At 35.4% G+C, this 20,119-nt stretch overlaps 2 protein-coding genes across 3 annotated transcripts; one reads left to right on the top strand and one right to left on the bottom strand.

Moving 5' to 3' along the window:
* The first annotated feature begins 479 nt into the window (after positions 1 to 479).
* On the top strand, positions 480 to 4,372 carry LOC120083354 (Xanthine/uracil permease family protein). The gene is made up of 13 exons (XM_039039082.2): positions 480 to 1,030; positions 1,136 to 1,233; positions 1,470 to 1,646; positions 1,895 to 1,995; positions 2,085 to 2,160; positions 2,263 to 2,322; positions 2,483 to 2,667; positions 2,765 to 2,861; positions 2,948 to 3,093; positions 3,181 to 3,272; positions 3,363 to 3,440; positions 3,522 to 3,682; positions 3,780 to 4,372. Exons 1-13 carry the CDS (start codon positions 940 to 942, stop codon positions 3,990 to 3,992), a joined length of 1,575 nt encoding a protein of 524 aa, XP_038895010.1. The 5' UTR covers positions 480 to 939; the 3' UTR covers positions 3,993 to 4,372.
* On the bottom strand, positions 4,244 to 9,527 carry LOC120083352 (O-fucosyltransferase 8). Of its 2 annotated transcripts, none has more exons than XM_039039078.2 (10): positions 8,928 to 9,527; positions 8,511 to 8,600; positions 8,313 to 8,412; positions 8,081 to 8,151; positions 7,420 to 7,508; positions 6,904 to 7,024; positions 6,412 to 6,555; positions 5,474 to 5,808; positions 5,119 to 5,359; positions 4,244 to 4,854 (listed from the first exon to the last, which is right to left on the bottom strand). In XM_039039078.2, the coding sequence occupies exons 1-10, from the start codon at positions 9,315 to 9,317 to the stop codon at positions 4,546 to 4,548; spliced, it is 1,890 nt and encodes a 629-aa protein (XP_038895006.2). In that variant the 5' UTR covers positions 9,318 to 9,527; the 3' UTR covers positions 4,244 to 4,545. The 2 variants fall into 2 exon arrangements, with proteins under 2 accessions (XP_038895006.2, XP_038895007.2); XM_039039079.2 differs by having other exon boundaries at positions 4,244 to 4,766.
* Positions 9,528 to 20,119: the final 10,592 nt, after the last annotated feature.

Below are 20,119 nucleotides of genomic sequence, written 5' to 3'. Positions count from 1 at the left end.
ATATCGAATGAATCAATTATTTTTTTTAGTATGATGATATATTAAGCACAAAAATGTAAGTTCAGCGACCTAATAGATATTTATAAAGTGTAAGAACATATTAGATATAAAATCGAAGTTAAACAAACACAAATCTCAAAACTAAAAAACATCTTCCAAATGTATAGACACATATAAAATGATTAGATATCTTACTTAAAAGACTTGGAAAATGATATAACTACGGCAAGAACACATGAGCACAAACATAAATTGGTTGTTAGTTGTCCTTTACATTGACCAAGATTGACCAAATAATAATAATAATGATAATAAAGTTGTCTTGTTTCTGCTGTGTTTGAAGGGAAATTGAAAAATCCGACAAGGAATTAAATAATAATAGTAGAACATTTATTTAGTTGGGTGATATTTTTGTTGTTTTTTTAGTACACTCTATGAGTAAACATTTATAAGGAAGGTGAAGAGGATGGTGAAACAATGGGCAACGGTAACATTTGGGATTTGGCTGTTTTTGTGAGGGTAGTTTGGGAAATTTACAAAAATTTAACGGGCCTTTTGGTAAGTCCCAAAAAACCAAAATGGTGAAGGCCAAGAACTAAAGCTAAAAAGAAGCCGCTTTGGTAATGGGCGGCAACTCTCACGGCATTCAACCCTCGCCTTCAACTTTGCTCATTCTCTTTCTCTAATATCTCTGTAACTTTTTAATTTCAGACCCACTTTTGCTTTTTTCCATTTCTTCTTTTCTCATTGTAGTAGTAGTAGTCTCTTCGTCTCTTCTATTCTCTCTCTGTTTTTGGCTACAAGTTTTCTTGAGAGAGAGACAGGTTGCTTTGCGTTGTTTGTTTGTATCTCCGTTCTTTCGACGTTTGGGTTATTTTTACCACTATCCCATTTGGGATTTTTACACATTGGAAGTTTGAGAAGTGGATTTCGTGAGTAATGGAAGCTCCAAAACCAGAGGAGATTAGCCATCCACCAATGGATCAACTTCAGGGCTTGGAGTACTGTATTGATTCAAACCCATCTTGGGGTAATGCTTCATTTTCTAAAATGAAGATAATGAAACTAATTCACTGATGTTTTTTTTTCTTCTGAGTTCACAATTTGCTGTTGTTTGTTGATGTTTTGATAACAGGGGAAGCCATAGCTTTGGGGTTTCAGCACTACATTCTGGCGTTGGGTACTGCTGTGATGATCCCTTCTTTCCTTGTTCCTTTGATGGGAGGCGATGATGTGAGGAAAAAAAAAATCCCAACTCTCTTCCTATTTCTTCATTTTCAAGTTTGTTTTGCTATTTTCAGTTCAAACGTAAAGACTTTGGAATATTCTGAGTTTCAATATCATGAGTGACAGATTATCCAGCTGCTATATGAAGACAAAAGAAAATAATCTCAAACCTTTTCATCTCAAGATGCTTTTCTGCTTGTTTTTTTTTTCTTTTTAATATGGGATTTGAAACTATGATACAGGGTGATAAAGTGAGAGTGGTACAGACTCTACTTTTTGTTGAAGGGATCAATACGCTTCTACAAACTCTGTTTGGAACAAGATTGCCTACTGTTATCGGAGGTTCTTATGCCTTTATGGTTCCGATTATTTCCATCATTCACGACTCATCTTTATCAAGAATCGAGGACCCTCATTTGGTCAGTATCCCAATTCAATGTTTTTTATTTTTCAACTTTTCCATTTGTCTCCAAAACGTATGGCCAAATTAGTTGTCTTTACTGATGCATAATGGACTCTGAGATTTTGTCCATACATCCAACTCAATCAATGTCCAAAGAGTCAACATTGTTGTCTTTTTGCTTTCTTTTTTTCTCATGAATTAAACTAAAGATCAGAGATTCAGGGATGTTTTACATAAAGTAAAATTAACATGTTACTTCTATAGAGATTTCTGAACACAATGAGAGCAGTTCAAGGGGCTCTAATTGTATCATCAAGCATACAGATTATTTTGGGATACAGTCAGTTATGGGCTATTTGTTCCAGGTAGAACTTCCTGAAGAATTATTACATGACTAAATCTGTTTCACTCTGCATATATATATTAACGAAGGGAAGTTTATCATTCATTTCAGGTTCTTCAGTCCTCTTGGAATGGTCCCTGTGATTGCACTAGTAGGCTTTGGTCTGTTTGACAGAGGATTCCCAGTGGTACATTTCAATTTGCCATTTTAAGGAAGCCCAGTTTGGTGTGTTTTTCAAATTTTTGGTTTTTTGGTTTTTCAGTTTATCTGACCATTGGAATTTAACCAGGTTGGAAGATGTGTGGAAATTGGCGTTCCCATGCTTATACTTTTCATAGCCTTCTCACAGGTGATGTCTAATATTATCTTGCTAATGCAGAACAATACTAATTAAAGTCTTAATTTCTTGTTCTAATGTTCCATGTCCATTGAAGAGGGAAAAGAGTGATGTAGGTAACAGAAGTCAGGGCGCCCTTTTAAAAAATCTATACAATTTGCTTCTTTTGCAGTATCTCAAAGGTTTTCATACAAGGCAACTGCCAATACTCGAACGCTTCGCTCTTCTTATAACAGTCACTGTGATATGGGCATATGCACACCTCTTAACAGCCAGTGGTGCATACAAACATAGACCAGAATTAACTCAAATCAATTGTCGAACTGACAGGGCCAACCTCATTTCATCTGCTCCATGGTTGTTATCTCAACCTGGTCTCGCTTGTACTTTGTTCTGATATAGAAAGAAAAAAGATAACTAATCCTTCTTCTCCAACGATGCCTCCATCATTCAGGATCAAGATTCCATACCCTCTTCAGTGGGGTGCTCCAACTTTCAATGCTGGCCATGCTTTTGGGATGATGGCTGCAGTTCTAGTATCTTTGATTGAGGTACTGTAGTGCTCTACTCTAGCAATATATTATAATTCTTGCTCTGTACTTGTAAAAGTAATATGGAAAACTCAACTATTTAGCAGTCAACCGCAGCGTTCAAGGCAGCATCACGTTTAGCGAGTGCAACCCCACCTCCAGCTCATGTTCTGAGCCGCGGCATTGGTTGGCAGGGAATTGGGATTCTTCTGAGTGGTCTATTTGGGACACTTTCTGGATCAACTGTGTCAATGTAAATTTTCTTTACTGGCTTCTCATTGCATTGTGTCAATTTGGGTATGTAACTATGCAAGTTTTCTGACTTATAATGTATGTACAGAGAAAACGTAGGGCTGCTCGGAAGCACCCGTGTTGGTAGTCGCAGGGTTATCCAGATTTCAGCTGGATTTATGATATTCTTCTCAATTCTAGGTGAGCAGAATGAATTCAAGAAGTTACTTTGTAACATTACATTTTATCTTGCTTAAGTTTATCATGTTGGGACTCTGCTGCTTCCTGCAGGGAAATTTGGTGCATTGTTTGCTTCAATACCCTTCACCATATTTGCAGCTGTATATTGTGTCTTGTTCGGTCTTGTTGGTGAGTAGATTTTGCATATTATTTCATATTTTATATATTCTCTGGAAATGGAGTGTTAACATTTTTAGCTCTTTTTCTCAGCCTCTGTGGGGTTGTCATTTTTGCAATTTACCAACATGAATTCAATGAGGAATCTCTTCATTACTGGTGTGGCATTGTACTTGGGTTTGTCTGTGCCTGATTATTTTAGGGAGTACACTGCAAAGGCCTTTCATGGTCCTGCTCACACAAACGCTGGATGGGTGAGTTTGTTGTGTTTTCACCTAATTTCTCTATGGACATGAACTAACCATTTCCCCTCATCACTATTCTCACACGTTTTCTCATTTTAATGTGCAGTTCAATGACTTCCTAAACACTATCTTCTTCTCGCCACCAACAGTAGCCCTCATCGTTGCGGTTTTCTTGGATAACACACTAGACTACAAAGACAGTGCTAGAGACAGGGGAATGCCATGGTGGGTTAAGTTCAGGACGTTTAAGGGGGACAGCAGGAATGAAGAGTTTTACACTCTTCCATTTAACCTAAACCGCTTCTTCCCTCCATCTTGAATACAACGATAAAACAGAGGGGACGAAGTTTGCATGCACCAACACAGAGAGATGGCAAACAAATTGTGGAAAGTATCATTCCTGGTTGAGGAGATTCTTTGAATGATGGAGGGGAGGGTGAAGATTACTAAAAGACGAGACTAGACTCCATCTCAATGGCCGCCATCCCCTTAGCCTCCCAGTTTTGAATGATAATCACTTTGCTCGGAATATTCGAGTTGGAAAAAATAAAGCCTACTTAGTCTTGAAAAGTCTTGAAAGAAGAGAGACCTGTATTGTCTATTTTCTTTTTTTTAAATCAATGATATTTTTGTATCTCAGAAAATTCAATCAACTCGTGCGAGCCAGCCAGCATTGTGAATGTGATAAATTTACAACCAGCTCTTCTCTTGCTAACGAACTATGATAATGGACAAGCAAAATGAGTCAATCGCAGCAGGTTATATACTGACAGAATAAGAATGAACAAATGAATTTGAATATTGCCAGAGGGGAAAGGATATATGTAGACTTCCATCCAAGGCAGCTAAGTGAATCATTTATACTCTTTGCACTACTGGGATTTGCACATGCATTCTGGGCACCTTGGTTGACGATAGATGCTTCTACCAAACCCTCTGGTCCGGACTCGTTGACCTTCCTCAATCATCTTTCTAACTCTATCTTCAAAAGTATTCCAGCCTATGGTCTTATTCTCGGATAAGATTGCCGCTAACCTTTTCTTGTTTGGTCTTAAAGTAGGGGCATTGCCACCTCCATAGTAAGTTCGAAATCCTGACACCAGAGATGATAGTTGGCTTCCAGAATCGGTCATGGCAAAGACATCAGCACTTACACAGGCAATAAAATCCAACGCTGCAAGCTATATTACAAGCATTTAGCCTAATGAATTAAACATAAAAAACATGCAACTTTTCCATGTAAAAAACAGGAAATATAGCCACATTCGCCCAAGTGCTTGGTTCCTAGAGTAAAAATACTGACTAAGCATCTAAATAAAATCGTTGGGAAAAAAAACAGATTGTAGTAATCAATGAGGTAACACAGACTCTACATCAGAAATGTAGCTTAAAGATTATCATGATACCTCATCTTTCAATAACTTTCACACTCTTCAATGTTATACCTGAGAAGAGAAGTTTTGAAATGGTGCAAGTTCACTGGGAGTAAGAAGTGTTTCCTTCGTGACTAAGTTGGGATAGAGGTCAGAGAAGGTCTGCATCCGGGAATTTCCACCATATATATGAGATCCAGCCAAATAAATATAAGTTCTATGTTTGAATCCAAGACCAGCTAGAACGAGTCCTGCTTCTTCTGGTGTCAATGGGCATCTCCCTGATATTCTCAACTCTGTTGAAGAAATTGTCCTGCAAACCAATTTGCAATTCCAAAACGATCAGCATATACTTACATAAGTTGATGTAGTCTGAAATTTGGGTTAAATTGTGACGAGAAAGAAAAAAGAACATCAAATTAAGTACTTTGACTTCTTCAAACGCTCAATCAGTAAAGGAAAATGGATTTCTCTGTATGCTTGAATCTCCTTCTTCTCATCTTCTCCACCTCCAAAGTCACAGAGGGAGTATGCAACCATATCCACTTCAAATCTCAAATGTAAAGCAAGATACTTCGTTGGACCCCCAAGAACTTTGTCCTCTTTGGACGGCACATAGTCAATGAAGTTTCCAAGCAATTGTTTATCCAACATACTCTGGGCGGCATCATATTTTCTTATCCTTTTGACCAATAAAGAACCAACTCGTTGGATTTTATGTACAAACTTCAGAGCATGGAAGTTGCATTTACATCTTAATTTCTGCAATTGTGAAGAAATTGAAGCAAATTATTAAGAGGTACCTACACTTCAGATTTTGAGCTTCAGACAATCCTCTAGTCACTTAGGAGATGGTAGAGAATAAGCTTTCATACAATGACAAGATTAATTTAGCTTCTTTTAAAATATTGAAGTATCTTTTCCATACAACTTAAAAACTAGCAAACACAGGCACGAACGGATTGGTTTAATTAAGTGATGTTTTCCTTCCAAGCATAGTCACTCGTGACAATGATAGAGAAAGGCATGCTTGAATACAGGAAGACTAATCAACCAATCTTGGGATAAAGGCTCTCTTGTGTATGTTCATTCTCTGCTCTACTCTTGTAAATAGAAAATGAGACTTCAATATCTTGACTACTGCTAATTTTTATTTATCTAGGCTGTTTTCTTTCACAGATAACTAAATGTAAAAAATGACTGGTCTCTCAAGAGAGTGAGCAAAAACATCTCAAATTTACTTCCAAAGAGAAAACTGTAACATCTGAATTAACAGAAATGAAACATTAGATGCAAAAATTCATTCGTGATACCAAGCTAAATACCAGTAGCAGTAATGTTTTCCTGTTATATTTGGTTTACAACCTGAAGGTCGAAAGGTATGGGATCAAAGCCAAGTCGATTTCCAAAGCCAAGGAAGTGAACAACTCCATTCTGCAAAAGGAGAGGGAGAACGGTTCTAATATAATCAGTGGGCTTCGCCTCTTTTGCAATATCTGCATCAGTGATCTGAAAAAGTACCAGGAGCTACTGAGTTGTTTCCAGAGTGAAAGTGGTTGTATGAAGTATATGCATTTATTTATCTTAAATCACCAATTGACCCAAAGCTTAAACTCGTAGGTAGGCAAATTTAATTATATCATCTAACACTCCCCTCACTTGTGGACTTGAAATATGAAGAAGACTCAACAAGTGGAAATCAAGATTAATTGGGGAGAAAATAACATGCAGGGTTTGAACACATGACCTTCCTAGACCTTCTGCTCTGATACCATCTTAAATCACAAATTGACCCAAAAGCTTAAACTCGTAGGAGAAGGAAAATTTAATTATATTATCTAACAATTTATAACATACCTGAGTACCAATTGCCTCTAGATCTAGAGACTTTAAGTAAGAAGGGAGTTCCTTGACAATATGTACATCATCTTTAAGAGTACTCATGAAGTAATCTTCTTGGTATATGTCACCAAACTGGCTGCATTCTCATTAAAGAAACGACGTGTGAGACTCTGCCAATCAATGAAAGCATAAAATGTGAAAGTTGGACGGCCACAAGATCAACAACTACAAATGCTTGCCATGGCCAAGTTGAACATGAATTTTAAACATTATGCAGGAACAATGATTCAATTTTGAAAATGCTTTTATTGGCTAGAGTTTGATGAGATTGCTATTTAATATAGTTGAATGACCATAAATTTCATCCGTGGGAAACTATAATGCATGAAATTTGCTCGACCAACAATGCATAAATGAAAGCAAGGGTATCACTTCACCATTCTTACATAACTACATATGCCAATAAGTGACAGTGTTAAACTAGTAAAATGAATTTAATAGAATGGTATGGGATTCAGAAAGACCTCAGACCTTGGATCCTTCCATACATTGCTGTAAAGAAATCTTGGAATTACTAGAGTTGCATTAAGAAGAGATGCCAGTGCAACAGCATTGCAGATCTGTTAAGTGTCATAAACCCACGTGAGGACTAAGCTAAGTAGAGAAGTCAAAAGTTGGTCCATTTGCAAAGAAGACTGAAACAAGATCTGTCTAAGAAAACATCATCGCATATGCTTGCTACTTGAATTGTAGTTCAGAATATTGCAAGTAAACGTTATGACCCTTATATCAGAAAATGTATTTTCTCTGGACCTAGCCAATAAGAAGATGAGCTATAAAATTATCTGAACTGCATATTTCTTTGACGTTCCTTTCAATTGTCTATTTTCCCTAAATAATGAACCCCAGTTATAAAACGATCAAAATAGCATGTAAAATGATGTTCTTCTAGCTACTCTCATACTCTCATAGGCAGTTATGAAAGCAGAAAATAAATTAATGTAAATTTGGTCATTTGATCATATTTTCCGTATTTATCAGTTGAATATCAATTCCTTGGCTAATTGATTTTCATACCACATTTGCCAATTTTATCATCTATAAGTGTTTGAACGCTCTGATATGCAGGCAGAACATAGAGCACTAAGAATTTGATAAGGATAATAGTGACATGGAAGATACAAACACTTACAGCAACTCGTTGCTGATTAAGACCACCATTTGCACTGACTACTATGTAGCCATTAGTATTATCAAACTTCCCTGATCCAAGATTACAACCGAGTGTCAGTCACATGATACAGTTTCCATGCACTAAATAGTCTATGCATACTCATTAAGTCTGCAGCAGCAATTAGCAATTATCCGAGCAAAAATTAAAAGGACTTTATGAACATCAAACAGCTTAAGGTCTGATTGGGCACCTAAATCTGATCCAATGTTTCCATCTGCACAGGGTACCCATGCAGAGGCCTGAAGATATGGTTCCTTCCACAAACTTGATTTCTCTGGTTTAAACTCAACCTGAATGCAGAACAGTATCATTTTTTAAGAATCATCAGAAAAGTGACGGTGAAAGCTGATTCAAACATTTACAATATGAGAAGAGTCAAACAGCAAACCTCTGCGAGAGAATTAGAGGCCAAATGCACAAGGCGGTCATACATCTGGATTGGTGACTTTTCTTTTTGAACACGGGGACCATTATCATCCTTAAGTCAACAAAAATGGATATATCATCACTAGAGCATTGATGTTAGAACATTGTAATACCAACTGACAATCTCTATCCATAGCATTTGGAATTCTACAAAGTCAGTACTGATGGATCTAATAAAGATTATTACTAAAATCAAGGAAAGAGAGTATGAAGGACCCGAGCATATAAGGATATCTATCAACGCCATACCTAAGAAGCTATTACCAACCTATTAAACTTCCAAATGCTAATTAAATCTAGAAACATTCCTCGAGTACATCAGGATCACTTCGTGCAGAGAATACAAAGCATATCCATCACAAAAATTAGCAAATTTTACCTTGATACCACTTGATTTTCTGGCAGATGGACTGTTCCGGTGAATGATCAAATTGACAAGGGATACTGTTAAAGAATCAACCAAAAAAACAAAACCAATCACCCCGATCATAAACAAAATTGACCTCACATGCTTTTGAAGCCAAAAATTCCTTTTGCCCCCATAAGATCCTTTAGAAACATTCATTTTGGAAAAATCATGTTTCAATCCATGAACTGACACATTTTTCAAACTTGAGTTCACATCTTCTCCTGAAAGCCGTCTGCCAATAGAGGGATTATTCCCACAAAAATTTTCTGAACATCTAATCTGATAATCTTTCATTCCTAATGACATCCCATCATTCTGAGACTCGGGCCGCAGATTCCTGGAGGCCCCTTGCTTTCCCATTGTTATCTCTCAAACAGCCTCAAACATCTATCCTTCCTTACACTATTAAGAAACTTTGGTGTTTTAAGGAACCAAATAACAGAAAAACATGTAACCAGAAACTATGAAAGCCTGCATTCTCAATTTCCTTTTTCTTACAGACTCTCTCTATCTGTCTTTCTCAGAAAACAACCCACCAACACAAAAACAGAAGTGATCTAACAAAAATTCAAGTTTGGTAATAAAAATAGTTGTTAAAGAAGAAGATATGCATACACGTCAGGCATAAAAGGAAAGGGGGAAAGCTGCAAAGGCCGGTGAGAATAGATGAGTGCAATAAAAGCAAAAAAATTAAAGACCAAGTAACACTTTCAGACTAACCTTGAACAACAAGAAATACTTGCGAACAATTACAGGCTACCAACCAGGGCAAAACGTCTGTTTCAGAGCTACTCTCTTTCTGGGTTCCCACGTTATTGAACAATAGAGCCTGAATTGAAGATTGGAGAATGAAGAAGAAGAAGAAGAAGAAAAAGAAGAAGAAATGAATGGTTCGAATTGGCGGGTACAGTAAATCTTGTGAGCCAAGAACCGTTGGAACAACTACCTTGAAGGTTTTTTTTGGAAGATTTGTCCTCCTCTGTGTGACCGTTTTGCGGATCATACATGAGACTGAAATGGGCTGTGATGAAATTTTCCAACATCATGGCCTAAATGCCCCAGACCCAAAATGAATTGGACGCTTGTGGCGGGCACAGATTGTAAAACCGGGAAACCATTCATAAGGGAGATTGGAGGAAATAGCAAAATTGGGGGTTGCATTTTGATTTTTGTAAAAAAAAAAAAAACAAAAAAATAATAAGATTTTTGGCAAGAGCGTGCCACACACTTGACATATATTTTTTAATCCCAAAATTGCCTCTGATATGGTTGATCAACCGTTTTTTATCGTCTGTTATGAGACTATATATCCATTCTCAATGGAATCATCGGTTATGACATAGTACCAGATTTTTCTCTCATTTTAAAATTGGAATCAACGGTTTTATATATGTTTAGATTTGATTTAACCATTTTTAAAAAATATTCAGAATTAGTCAATATCTTATTTGTTTATCATCATTTTGATTTTAATTTATAATATATCTTTAGATTTTATATTATTTTATTCATTTTCTTATTATTTTAATTTCGAATTATTTTTTTTATTTTGATTAGGATTTTACTTAATATTTTATACATATTATCATCTAACAAATTATATATTTTCATTTAAATTTTTATCAAATTTTTATATTTTTTTAATCACCTTTTATTCATTATCATCTTATTATATTATTATACCATTAATTTGTCTTTTTGACGAACAAATAAGTATTCATTTTTGCAATCTTGCTGTTTTTGCTATGCCTCTAGAACGAGTTAGGCTTCATTCGTAGGTTTTGTGGTTGATAAAGTTATAAATATAGTATAATTGTTGAAGCTTAAATAAACATAAAATTATGAATATAATGTAATTGTAAATAAACAAGCTCCCTAATTTTTCTCCTACGAATTATATTTTATTATCAAATTAAAATTTATCTAACTACTTATTGAATTAATCACAATAAACAAAAACTTACTGATTTTTCTCTCAAATTTATATTTGAATTTATCTTTTATGATCAAATTTGATTGTATTGTATCTAACTAAATTTCGATTTGCTTCAATGTTTGTTACAAATTCAATTGTATCTAAATTTTTTTTCATTATTTTATACATATTGTTATTAAATTAATTTATTTTTTTTTCATATTTTTTATCTTTTCAATTTTTCATAATGAAACACATAAAATTGACTTGTTGTACTTAAAAAAGAAACATATAAATGGGAATTAAACTTTAAATGTTTGAAACATGTGCTAGAAATAAAGAGACGTTTTTTGCATCAAAGGACCGTCTTTAAAAGCTGAAGTTCACAACTCATCCAGGATTCAGGTCATGTTACTTAAGGTCATCCTGGTGAAATGTAAGTCTCTATTATTAATGGCGTTATATAATAAGACTATTCATTTCAAAGTCCGGTCTTATACAAACCCTTTTGTATAGAACACCCCCGCTCACATGTCTCTACATGATTTATCAAGATTAGATCATTTCTAGAACTTTACACCAATTGTAACATCTATAAAGCGAGTCGTAGTCGTAGTGTCACCAAGATAAGGTACCTAGCCTTATCCATCTACTATAGACCCTTCAGGTTATTGCTTAAACACAATCCATCCGTATGTCTCTACATACATATTTAAGTTATAAAAGATAACCTTAGATGTTTGCTTATTGGTTTTGTGGGTTAAGGCTAATAAATGTCCAATAAAATACCTCATATTTTATTAAATAAATAAATGGTTTGTACATTACAATTATAAACTACAGGACCCACGGGATTTAAGGCATCAACCCCCAACAAAATAAACTTAAGAAGGAAAGAGAGATAACGCGAACCTTAATTGGGAGAGTAAGGGGAACTTTAGGGCGCTACTCGTGACTTTGAAAATCAATGAGAAAATATGGGCACCACCAGTCGTGGGCTCGACAGCAGTACCAATCGGACGGCGTGTGTTTCCGACAAGGATGGCATGGGCTCTCTGGACAGCTTGGGTTTTGGAGAACAAAGGAGACAAACATCAGGGAGAAGAAAAGAGGGTGTCAGGCGACTGATGAAAAAGAAGAGAGAAAAGATAGGGTTTTAATTCACCCTATCCAACACCTCTAAATAACGTCGGGCCAACTCGGTTCTCCCGATGGTAGTTTAAACTTCCGTCCGAAGAGCTTTAATTAAAATTTTCCCAATTTTTTTTAATCTTAATGCCTCATCTATACCATCGAGATAAGCATTATCTCCCGATGCTGCAATCTTAGTGTTGGGAGAGACCAACAAATTTTTTTCCCTCCATTTTTTATGCCGACGGTCCAAGAAACGACACAATAGAATGTATTTTTTCCCGATGCTATTGAATTTTCATCGGGAGATTATCTTTTTTCCTGGCGCCAAAAAAAAGTGTTAGGAGAACCCATTTTTTTCAACGCTTTTTTTTGGCGTCGAGAAAACATTCGTTGGGAAATCCCAAATTTCTTATAGTGTAACAAGGTCATACGTGCATGCAGAGCTGCCTCAAGGCTAAATATAGATACACACCACAAGCCAGGTTACTCTAGACTTCCTGATATACTCTGGCCACATCTGACCCCAACAATCCCTTGATAGCTTGGGTGGCACTATAGGCGTAGGTTTTTCTGGATTTCCCAGTCTACTTTAGCCATATCTGACCCCGGTAGCCCCCTGATTGTCGAAGCGGTGTTACTGAAACACATTCAAGTAGCATGAAAAAATAACCATCTCTCGGATATAAGAATTAGTAGTTTGAAACCACTTTTGCAAACCATACAAATCACAATAGTGTAAAATTAGGTTCCAAACTACATTTTCATAAATCCAGCTCATATCAAATCAATGGAAATTCAAAAATCAAGATTCAAGAAATTTTTGAAATAATAATAAAGTAAAATCGATCATGCCATCACATTTCACAAATCACAGCATACTATCGTACATATATATTTTTCATATAAAAATACTAAAGGATAAACCCCTCATAGTCACAGGCACAAGTTCCTTGGTTTATAAGCCTTCCTAGTCTTAATTTGACCTGAAACAAAATCCTAGGGTTACTAGGCACTTACAAAAGGTTAAATTAACCTTAAACAACCCTTAGTGATTCGACGAGACCAATTAAACACAATTCAACTCCTAAACCCTCACATTTTGCTCCTTAAGCCCATTTTTCTCGAATTATCCAACTGGTACAAAAATCAATTTAAAATCTAAAATTATTTATTTTAGGGTTAAAATATCAAGAAAATCCTAATTGGGCTTAAAAAATACTCACCAACTCTCAAAATGTTAAAAAACATGTACATAGGCACCAAAAATAGGTGTAAACGCATGACAGGGGGCATGGGTGTGGGGTGCGCACTGAAGAGCACTGGACACGATCGAGGACACGCGGTTATGGGAGTGGGTGGATGGGCAGAGAGCGAGGCTATTGTGTGTGGGGGTGGTAACCTGGGTGCCAAGCGCGTGCAGGCTGGGCGTGCGGAGGGGTGGCTGGCTGCTGTCGTCGCCTAGTGAAATTCCTGCTACAACCTAATTTTAAAGCTTTAAAACACCATTTATAATCAAATAAACTTCAAATAAATTTTATGGAACTCAATAAGGACCTTTTAGCTAGCTTACCAAAAATTTTGGACACCAAAACCTTCCTCGAAATGCCTTGAGAACTCCTTCAAAACAACAAGCTTAGACTTATTTGATTTTCAGACGACCTCTGTTTCCTTCAAGTTTTCTCAAATTTTCAATTTTAATCACTCCGGCAGCTGTAGGATTTCTTTTACACTCAATCAGCTTTCATTTAGTCAAAAAATCATGAAGATTTCACGGGTAAATTGGAAGAACTAGCTTTCCAAATATGCCCTTCATATGTTGCATTTTTTTCATCCAATCATTTTGAACCAACCAGTTGTTTGCTTGTTCTTTTACGTGGATTTTTCTCATTTTTCATTTCCTTTTCATCCTTAAATGACTTTATTAAGTTAAATTAAATAATAAATTTAGGGAATTAATTTAAAAATATTTTCAACCAAAACACTCCTACTCTTCAGTCTCGGCCCAGTTTGTTTCTTCTACCAAATTTTGTTTTTTTTTTCCTTTCTTTCTAACACTTAGCCAATCACCACTCATATTCAATAGCCAATCACCAGATCATAATCAATTACTCCAACAATCAATAATGTTACTAAGTTACTAAATAAATAAAAATGATCTTGCACTTGTAAAGTAATTTTCATCTACTAACTTTAACACTTAGCAACAAAACATGCTTAGGCCATATAATTAAAGTGATTCATTCAGGTAAATTCTAAACTCACTTATTTAAGTTAATACTAAGCATAAATAAGAGGAAAAAGAACAAGGACTTACATTGTGTCCCTCTACGGATGGTGTTTGCATAGGTCAATAATAAGGTGAATAGAGAGAGTGTTGATAGTAAGTGGGAGAGGGGCGTGTGTCAACACATCCCATGATCTCCTTCATTAGTTTGCAGTGAACTTTCATGCTCGACCTCGAGACACCTTTGTTTGTGTTCCCCCTAAGGATGGTGTTTGCATGAATTTTTACTCAAACTCCAAAAATGGATAGAATTACTTTAGTTTTTTTCCCAATCAATTTTTTTTCCTACGGTTGGATCATAGGGTGGAATTCTAGAATCTAAAATGAGGGGTTACACTTACAAAAAAATAGATGTCTCAATTCAATGAAAGGGGTAATTGTTCACCCTACGGTAGCTTTTGTCCTGACTCACTGAAACATCATTGCAAAATAGATGTCACATAAGGTGCATTAGTTTTTTACTAAATTGATTGGTTGTTAAATTGGGTAATGCATTTATAACTGATATAAATAAATTGTATGGTTTCAGAAATTTCATTATGACGAGCGCTACTCTTAACTTGCTTTCCGCTGATAAACTTAACGGTGATAACTATACAAGTTGGAAAAATACTATTAATACTGTGCTAATTATCGATGACTTGCGATTTGTCCTTACTTAGGAGTGGCCTCAAGTCCCAGCTGCCAATGCAGCCCAAAATGTTATGGAGACATATGAGAAATAGGTCAAGGCGAATGAAAAGACCCGAGCATATATATTGACTAGCTTATCTGAAGTTTTGGCCGAGAAGCATAAGTCCATGCTCACAGCCAGTGAGATCATGGAGTTCTTGAGGCGAATGTTTGGACAACCGTCCACACATCTCTGCCATGACACTTTAAAATACATCTTCCATGCCTAGATGAAAAAATGGGCCTCTGTTTGTGAATATGTTCTGAACATTATGGTCCACTTTAACGTGAGGGAGATGAATGGGTCTGCATCAACGAAGCTAGTCAAGTTAGCTTCATTTTGTAAACTCTACCTAAGAGTTTCCTCTAGTTCCGTGGCAACGCTGTTATGAACAAACTTGACTACAATCTGACCACCCTACTCAATGAGCTACAAACATACTCTTTTTTTTATGAAAGTCAAGGAATAGAAAGGTGAGGCAAATGTTGCCTTGTTCTTTAAGAAGTTCTATAGAGGTTCGATCTCTGGGACAAAGTCTGCACCTTCTTCTTCCTACACCAAAAAGTGGAAGAAGAAAGGAGGTCAAGGGAAATCTAACCCTGTTGTTGCCCAAATGGGCAAGAAGGCCAAGGTTGCAAAGGGAATTTGTTTCCAACCAGAAAGAACACTAGAAAATGAATTGTCCCAACTATTTGGTAGAAAAGAAGAAGATCAAATAAGGTAAATATGATTTACTCGTATTGGATACTTGTTTAATGGAGAATGATGACTCTGCCTAGATAATAGATTCATGCACCACGGATCACATTTGTTCGTCATTTCAGGACATTGGTTCTTGGCAGCAATTGGAGACTAGGGAGATAACAATACAGGTTGAAATTGGACACGTCATCTCGATTGTGGCAGTGAAAGGACTTCCTTTAATTTTATAGAATCTTATTTATTGTTAGACAATGTATATATAGTTCCTGATTTGAAAAGGAATTTGATTTATGTAAAATTGCTTACTTGAACAAAACTATTCTCTAAATTTTAATGTAAACAAAGTGTTTATTTACAAGAATGATGCTCTTATTTGTTTAACTAACCTCAAAGATAAACTTTGTATGCAAAAGCCATTAGCATCTAAGGCGTTCCTTAATACTGAAATGTTCAGAACTACTGTAACTAAAAAAAAAAAAAAAAGTTTCTCTTAAAGAAAATGCCCGATTTTGGCACCTAAGATTAGGTCACATAAATCTCGATAGGTTGATTAAGAATAGACATTTAAGCGAGTTAGAATAAAATTCTTTATCAGTATATGTGAGTCATGCCTTGAAGGTAAAATGACTAAGAGACCTTTTACTGGAAAAGGTCACAAAGATAAAAAAAAAAAAAAAAAACCTTTGAACTTGTACATTCGGACCTTTGTGTCCTATGAATGTTAAAGCAAGAGGAGGTTTCAAATATTTTATCACCTTCATAGATGATTAGTCAAGGTACGGTATGTTTACCTAATGCAACATAAGTCTGAAGCCTTTGAAAAATTCAAGGAGTACAAGGCTGATGTTGAAATTATATTAGGTAAGACAATAAAGACACTTCAAATTGATCGAGGTGGAGAGTATATGGATTTAATAATTCAAGACTATTTAATAGAATATGGAATTTTTTCCCCAACTCTCAACACCTAGTATACCTCAGCATAATGATGTATCAAAAAGGAGAAATTGAACCTTGTTGGACATGGTTTGGTCTACGATAAGTTACACTCATTTATCTGATTCGTTTTGGGGTTATGTAGTATAGATTACAACCTATATTTTGAATGAGTTCCATCCAAAAGTGTTTCTGAAACACCTTTAGAATTATGGAATGGTCGTAAAGGTAGTTTACACTATTTTAGGATTTGGGGTTGCCCAACACACATACTTAAGGCCGATTCTAAAAAATTGGAATCTTGTTCAAAACTATGCCTATTTGTAGGCTAGCCCAAGGGACAAGAGGTGGTTACTTCTACAATCCTAAAGATAATAAACTGTTTTTGTCAACAAACGCTACATTCTTAGAAGAGAACCACATCAGAGAGCACACTGCGCAGTAAGATAATATTAAATGAACTTTTCAACAAAATTGTTGAACCTTCAACAAGAGTTGTTGAAGAGTCTAGTACATCAACAAGAGTTGTCGATGTTGGTTCATCGAGTAGGTCACATCCACTTTAACCATTGATGGAACCTCGACATAGTGGGAGGGTTGTGAACCTCCTATTTGTTATATGGGTTTAACAGAAACCCTAATCATCATATCTGATGGTGATGTTGAGGATTCATTGTCCTATAAACAGGCAATGTGGGAAAAAAATGAATGGATCAAAGGTATGGATCTCGAAATGGAGTCTATGTACTATTGGGTTTTATGTTCTAAAACTAATGGTTTGTAAACAATAAATGAATTCTATTTTATTGAGGTTTATTTAGTAAAGATGTTATTAAATATGTGAATTGCGTTTAAGAACCCTAAATCTAATAAACTAAGAACCCGTGACTATAACATGAATTCTTGAACTATATGTGAAGACATAAAAGTGGATCAAGTTCGAGTAAATAGCCAAAATGGTCTATAGTATAGGGATAAGGCTAGGTACCTTATCCTAGGGACACTATCGATGCGACCCACTTTGTATTTAATATAAACGATGTGATCCTGAGTCGTTCATGTAAAAGACATGCTAGTAGGAGTGTCCTTTGCAATGAGTTTGCATAAGATTGAACCACAAGATAGTCATTTTTACTTTATAACGCCATTTGCTGTTAAGACTGACTATTTTAATACGATGACCTAGGTAACTCGATCTTAATCCTGAGTTAACTATGAATTCCTATTTATTTGGGATTATCCGTTAATTTGCATGAGTGAGAGTGGTACGAGTTCGTAGACTCATTAAGCCTACTATTTTAGAGATAAGACCGGATTGATAGCTGGAGACATAATTTTGCAAGATGGAACTCACTCCTACTCGATTTTAGGGATAATAGATAGGTTGTTCTCTTAAGTGCTGACTCCGAGTCTTGAACAAGAGACCCCACCCTCTCATTGGCCTAACATGGACTCGGTTATGTGGTTGGACCATAAATCAATTGTTCATTAGAGGATCAGTGGGACTTAAGGAACGAGATGTAATTATAGGATAAAATAGTAATTTTAACCCAACTGTAATTGCGAACAACCTGTGAAGGATTGACTTACTAATCATGGTTATATCGAGTGGACAGAAATATATCTACAGTGAGGATAGTGCAACTATTGGGCTATAGTGGAGTGTCCCGGTAGTTAACGAATGTTGGTTAACTAGGTTAAACAGTTTAACTAGTTAATCTCGAATCGTTGGAGCTTATGATATGTAGATCCATTAGGTTCCTCTACTAGTTCATATCAGACTAAACCTTAGAATAGTGTGATGAGAAAATTTCATATGTTCAAATTTTTATTTAGGAAGTAAGCGTTAATTATATTTGATATACTTAACGACTTATCGTTTAATTATGAATTAAACATATGGAGAATTGGAAATATTTAAATATGATTTAAATATTGTACACATAAATAGGGATTCATGATCGGGATTAGTGTTATTTATTAATTTAATATGTTGATATTAAATTAATATTATTAATTAAATTGTTTAATTAATTATTTAAAATTAATTATTAAAATTAGTTTCATTTAAAATTGATTTTAAAATTAAGAAAAATTCATTTAAAATTGAAATTTGGAAATTCAAAAATTAAATGAATTTAAAGTTTGTGGATTTTTCCACATTTTGCCTCTCTTAAACACCTAAAATCCCACTTGATTAATCCTTGATTAGCTGTCACTTTGAAGTGAATTTATTATGCATGATTTCTTCTTTAAATAGAAAAAAGAATTGCTGAGATTTATTGTTGGAAAAATTGGCTATTAAAGCTGAATTTTAACTCTCAAAACCATAGCTCCAAGTTTTTTCCAACTCCATTTTTCCTTAAAATTCATCAGCATTTTAGATCCCACAACCCGTTCTAAGGTCGGAGAATAGTAGGGAAGACTCTAGCGCTGGTCCACGAAGTGTTCGTGATAAAAAAAACAACCAGTGGATTACTTCTATTTTGAGCTACACCAAATTATTTCTGCATACATGTTCTTTATTCTTACAATTGGTATTAGAGCATGTTTTAAGCACTTAATTTGCATTAATTTAAGTTTAGTGGGTGAAATTTCATAAGATGAATGTGTTGGTTGCTAAAGTTGAATATATTACGGTTTTGACATCAAATTAACCTTCATTCTGCTGAAATTATTGTAATTGTCCGCTCGTATATGGGCTTTAATGTGTGAGGAAGAATCTGCAATTTTGCTAGAGTCATTAGAGTTAAAATTAGGTTGTAATTTGAAGAAATTTGGAGCAAAGCCAATATTGGGAACTGGGACCTGAGGTGGAGTGTTGCAATGCTCTATAACAGCGTTGCAACATTATTCATCATCTTTCCAAAAATGCGCGGGCGAGGAAGAACGGTCCAACAGGACCAGTTCGCTCCGGTTCTATGCTATTTGAAGCCTTGAGGATCTAGTTCCAGCTATTTTCACTTGGTTTGGGCTGGTTCAAAGTGTTTAGGAGCGGTTCAAGCCAATTTTTCAATTATTATTGTAATAATTTAGTTGTTTGATAGTCTAGGTGTTGGGTTGTATGTCTTAAAATTCACCATTTGTAGAGTTCAATATTTTCTATTATCAATAAAGATGTTATTCAACATTTCTTCAATAAAGTTGTTATTGAATTTATAAATTGCACTTGAACTAAATCCAATAAACTAAGATCCATGACTATTATATGAATACTTGAACTTTATTTGGAGACATAAAAGTGGATCAGGTTCGAGTAAATAGTCAAAATGATCTATAGTATACGAATAAGATTGGTTGACTTATTCTGGTAACACTATCAGATGCGATCCACTCTGTAGTTGCTACAATTTGTTGCAAGGTGTTACAAACGAAGTGATCCTGATTCATTCATGTATTGACATGAAGAGTGAGGGCATCCTATGAAATGAGTTTGCATAAGATCGGACCAAGAAATAAGTCACTCTTACTTTATAACGTTGTTTACTATTTAAGACTAACTATTTTTCTTAGATAAC

This window comes from Benincasa hispida, chromosome 8 (genome assembly GCF_027475165.1).
Source record: "Benincasa hispida cultivar pf3 chromosome 8, pf3_genome.v1.1, whole genome shotgun sequence".
Lineage (NCBI taxonomy): Eukaryota > Viridiplantae > Streptophyta > Magnoliopsida > Cucurbitales > Cucurbitaceae > Benincasa > Benincasa hispida.
The sequence above is the reverse complement of the archived record's forward strand: the minus strand, read 5'-3'. Positions and strand labels throughout refer to the sequence as shown.

Bases quoted from the DNA above. Each gene is read 5' to 3' on its own strand.
- LOC120083354 (XM_039039082.2), top strand. From the start codon at position 940: ATGGAAGCTCCAAAACCAGAGGAGATTAGCCATCCACCAATGGATCAA. The intron at 1,031-1,135 runs GTAATGCTTCAT...TTTTGATAACAG, and splicing joins TGATTCAAACCCATCTTGGG to GGGAAGCCATAGCTTTGGGG. The intron at 2,161-2,262 runs GTACATTTCAAT...GAATTTAACCAG, and splicing joins TTGACAGAGGATTCCCAGTG to GTTGGAAGATGTGTGGAAAT.
- LOC120083352 (XM_039039078.2), bottom strand. From the start codon at position 9,317: ATGGGAAAGCAAGGGGCCTCCAGGAATCTGCGGCCCGAGTCTCAGAAT. The intron at 7,025-7,419 runs GTCTGAGGTCTT...ATGAGAATGCAG, and splicing joins AATGTATGGAAGGATCCAAG to CCAGTTTGGTGACATATACC. The intron at 4,855-5,118 runs GTATAACATTGA...CTTGTAATATAG, and splicing joins TTCAAAACTTCTCTTCTCAG to CTTGCAGCGTTGGATTTTAT.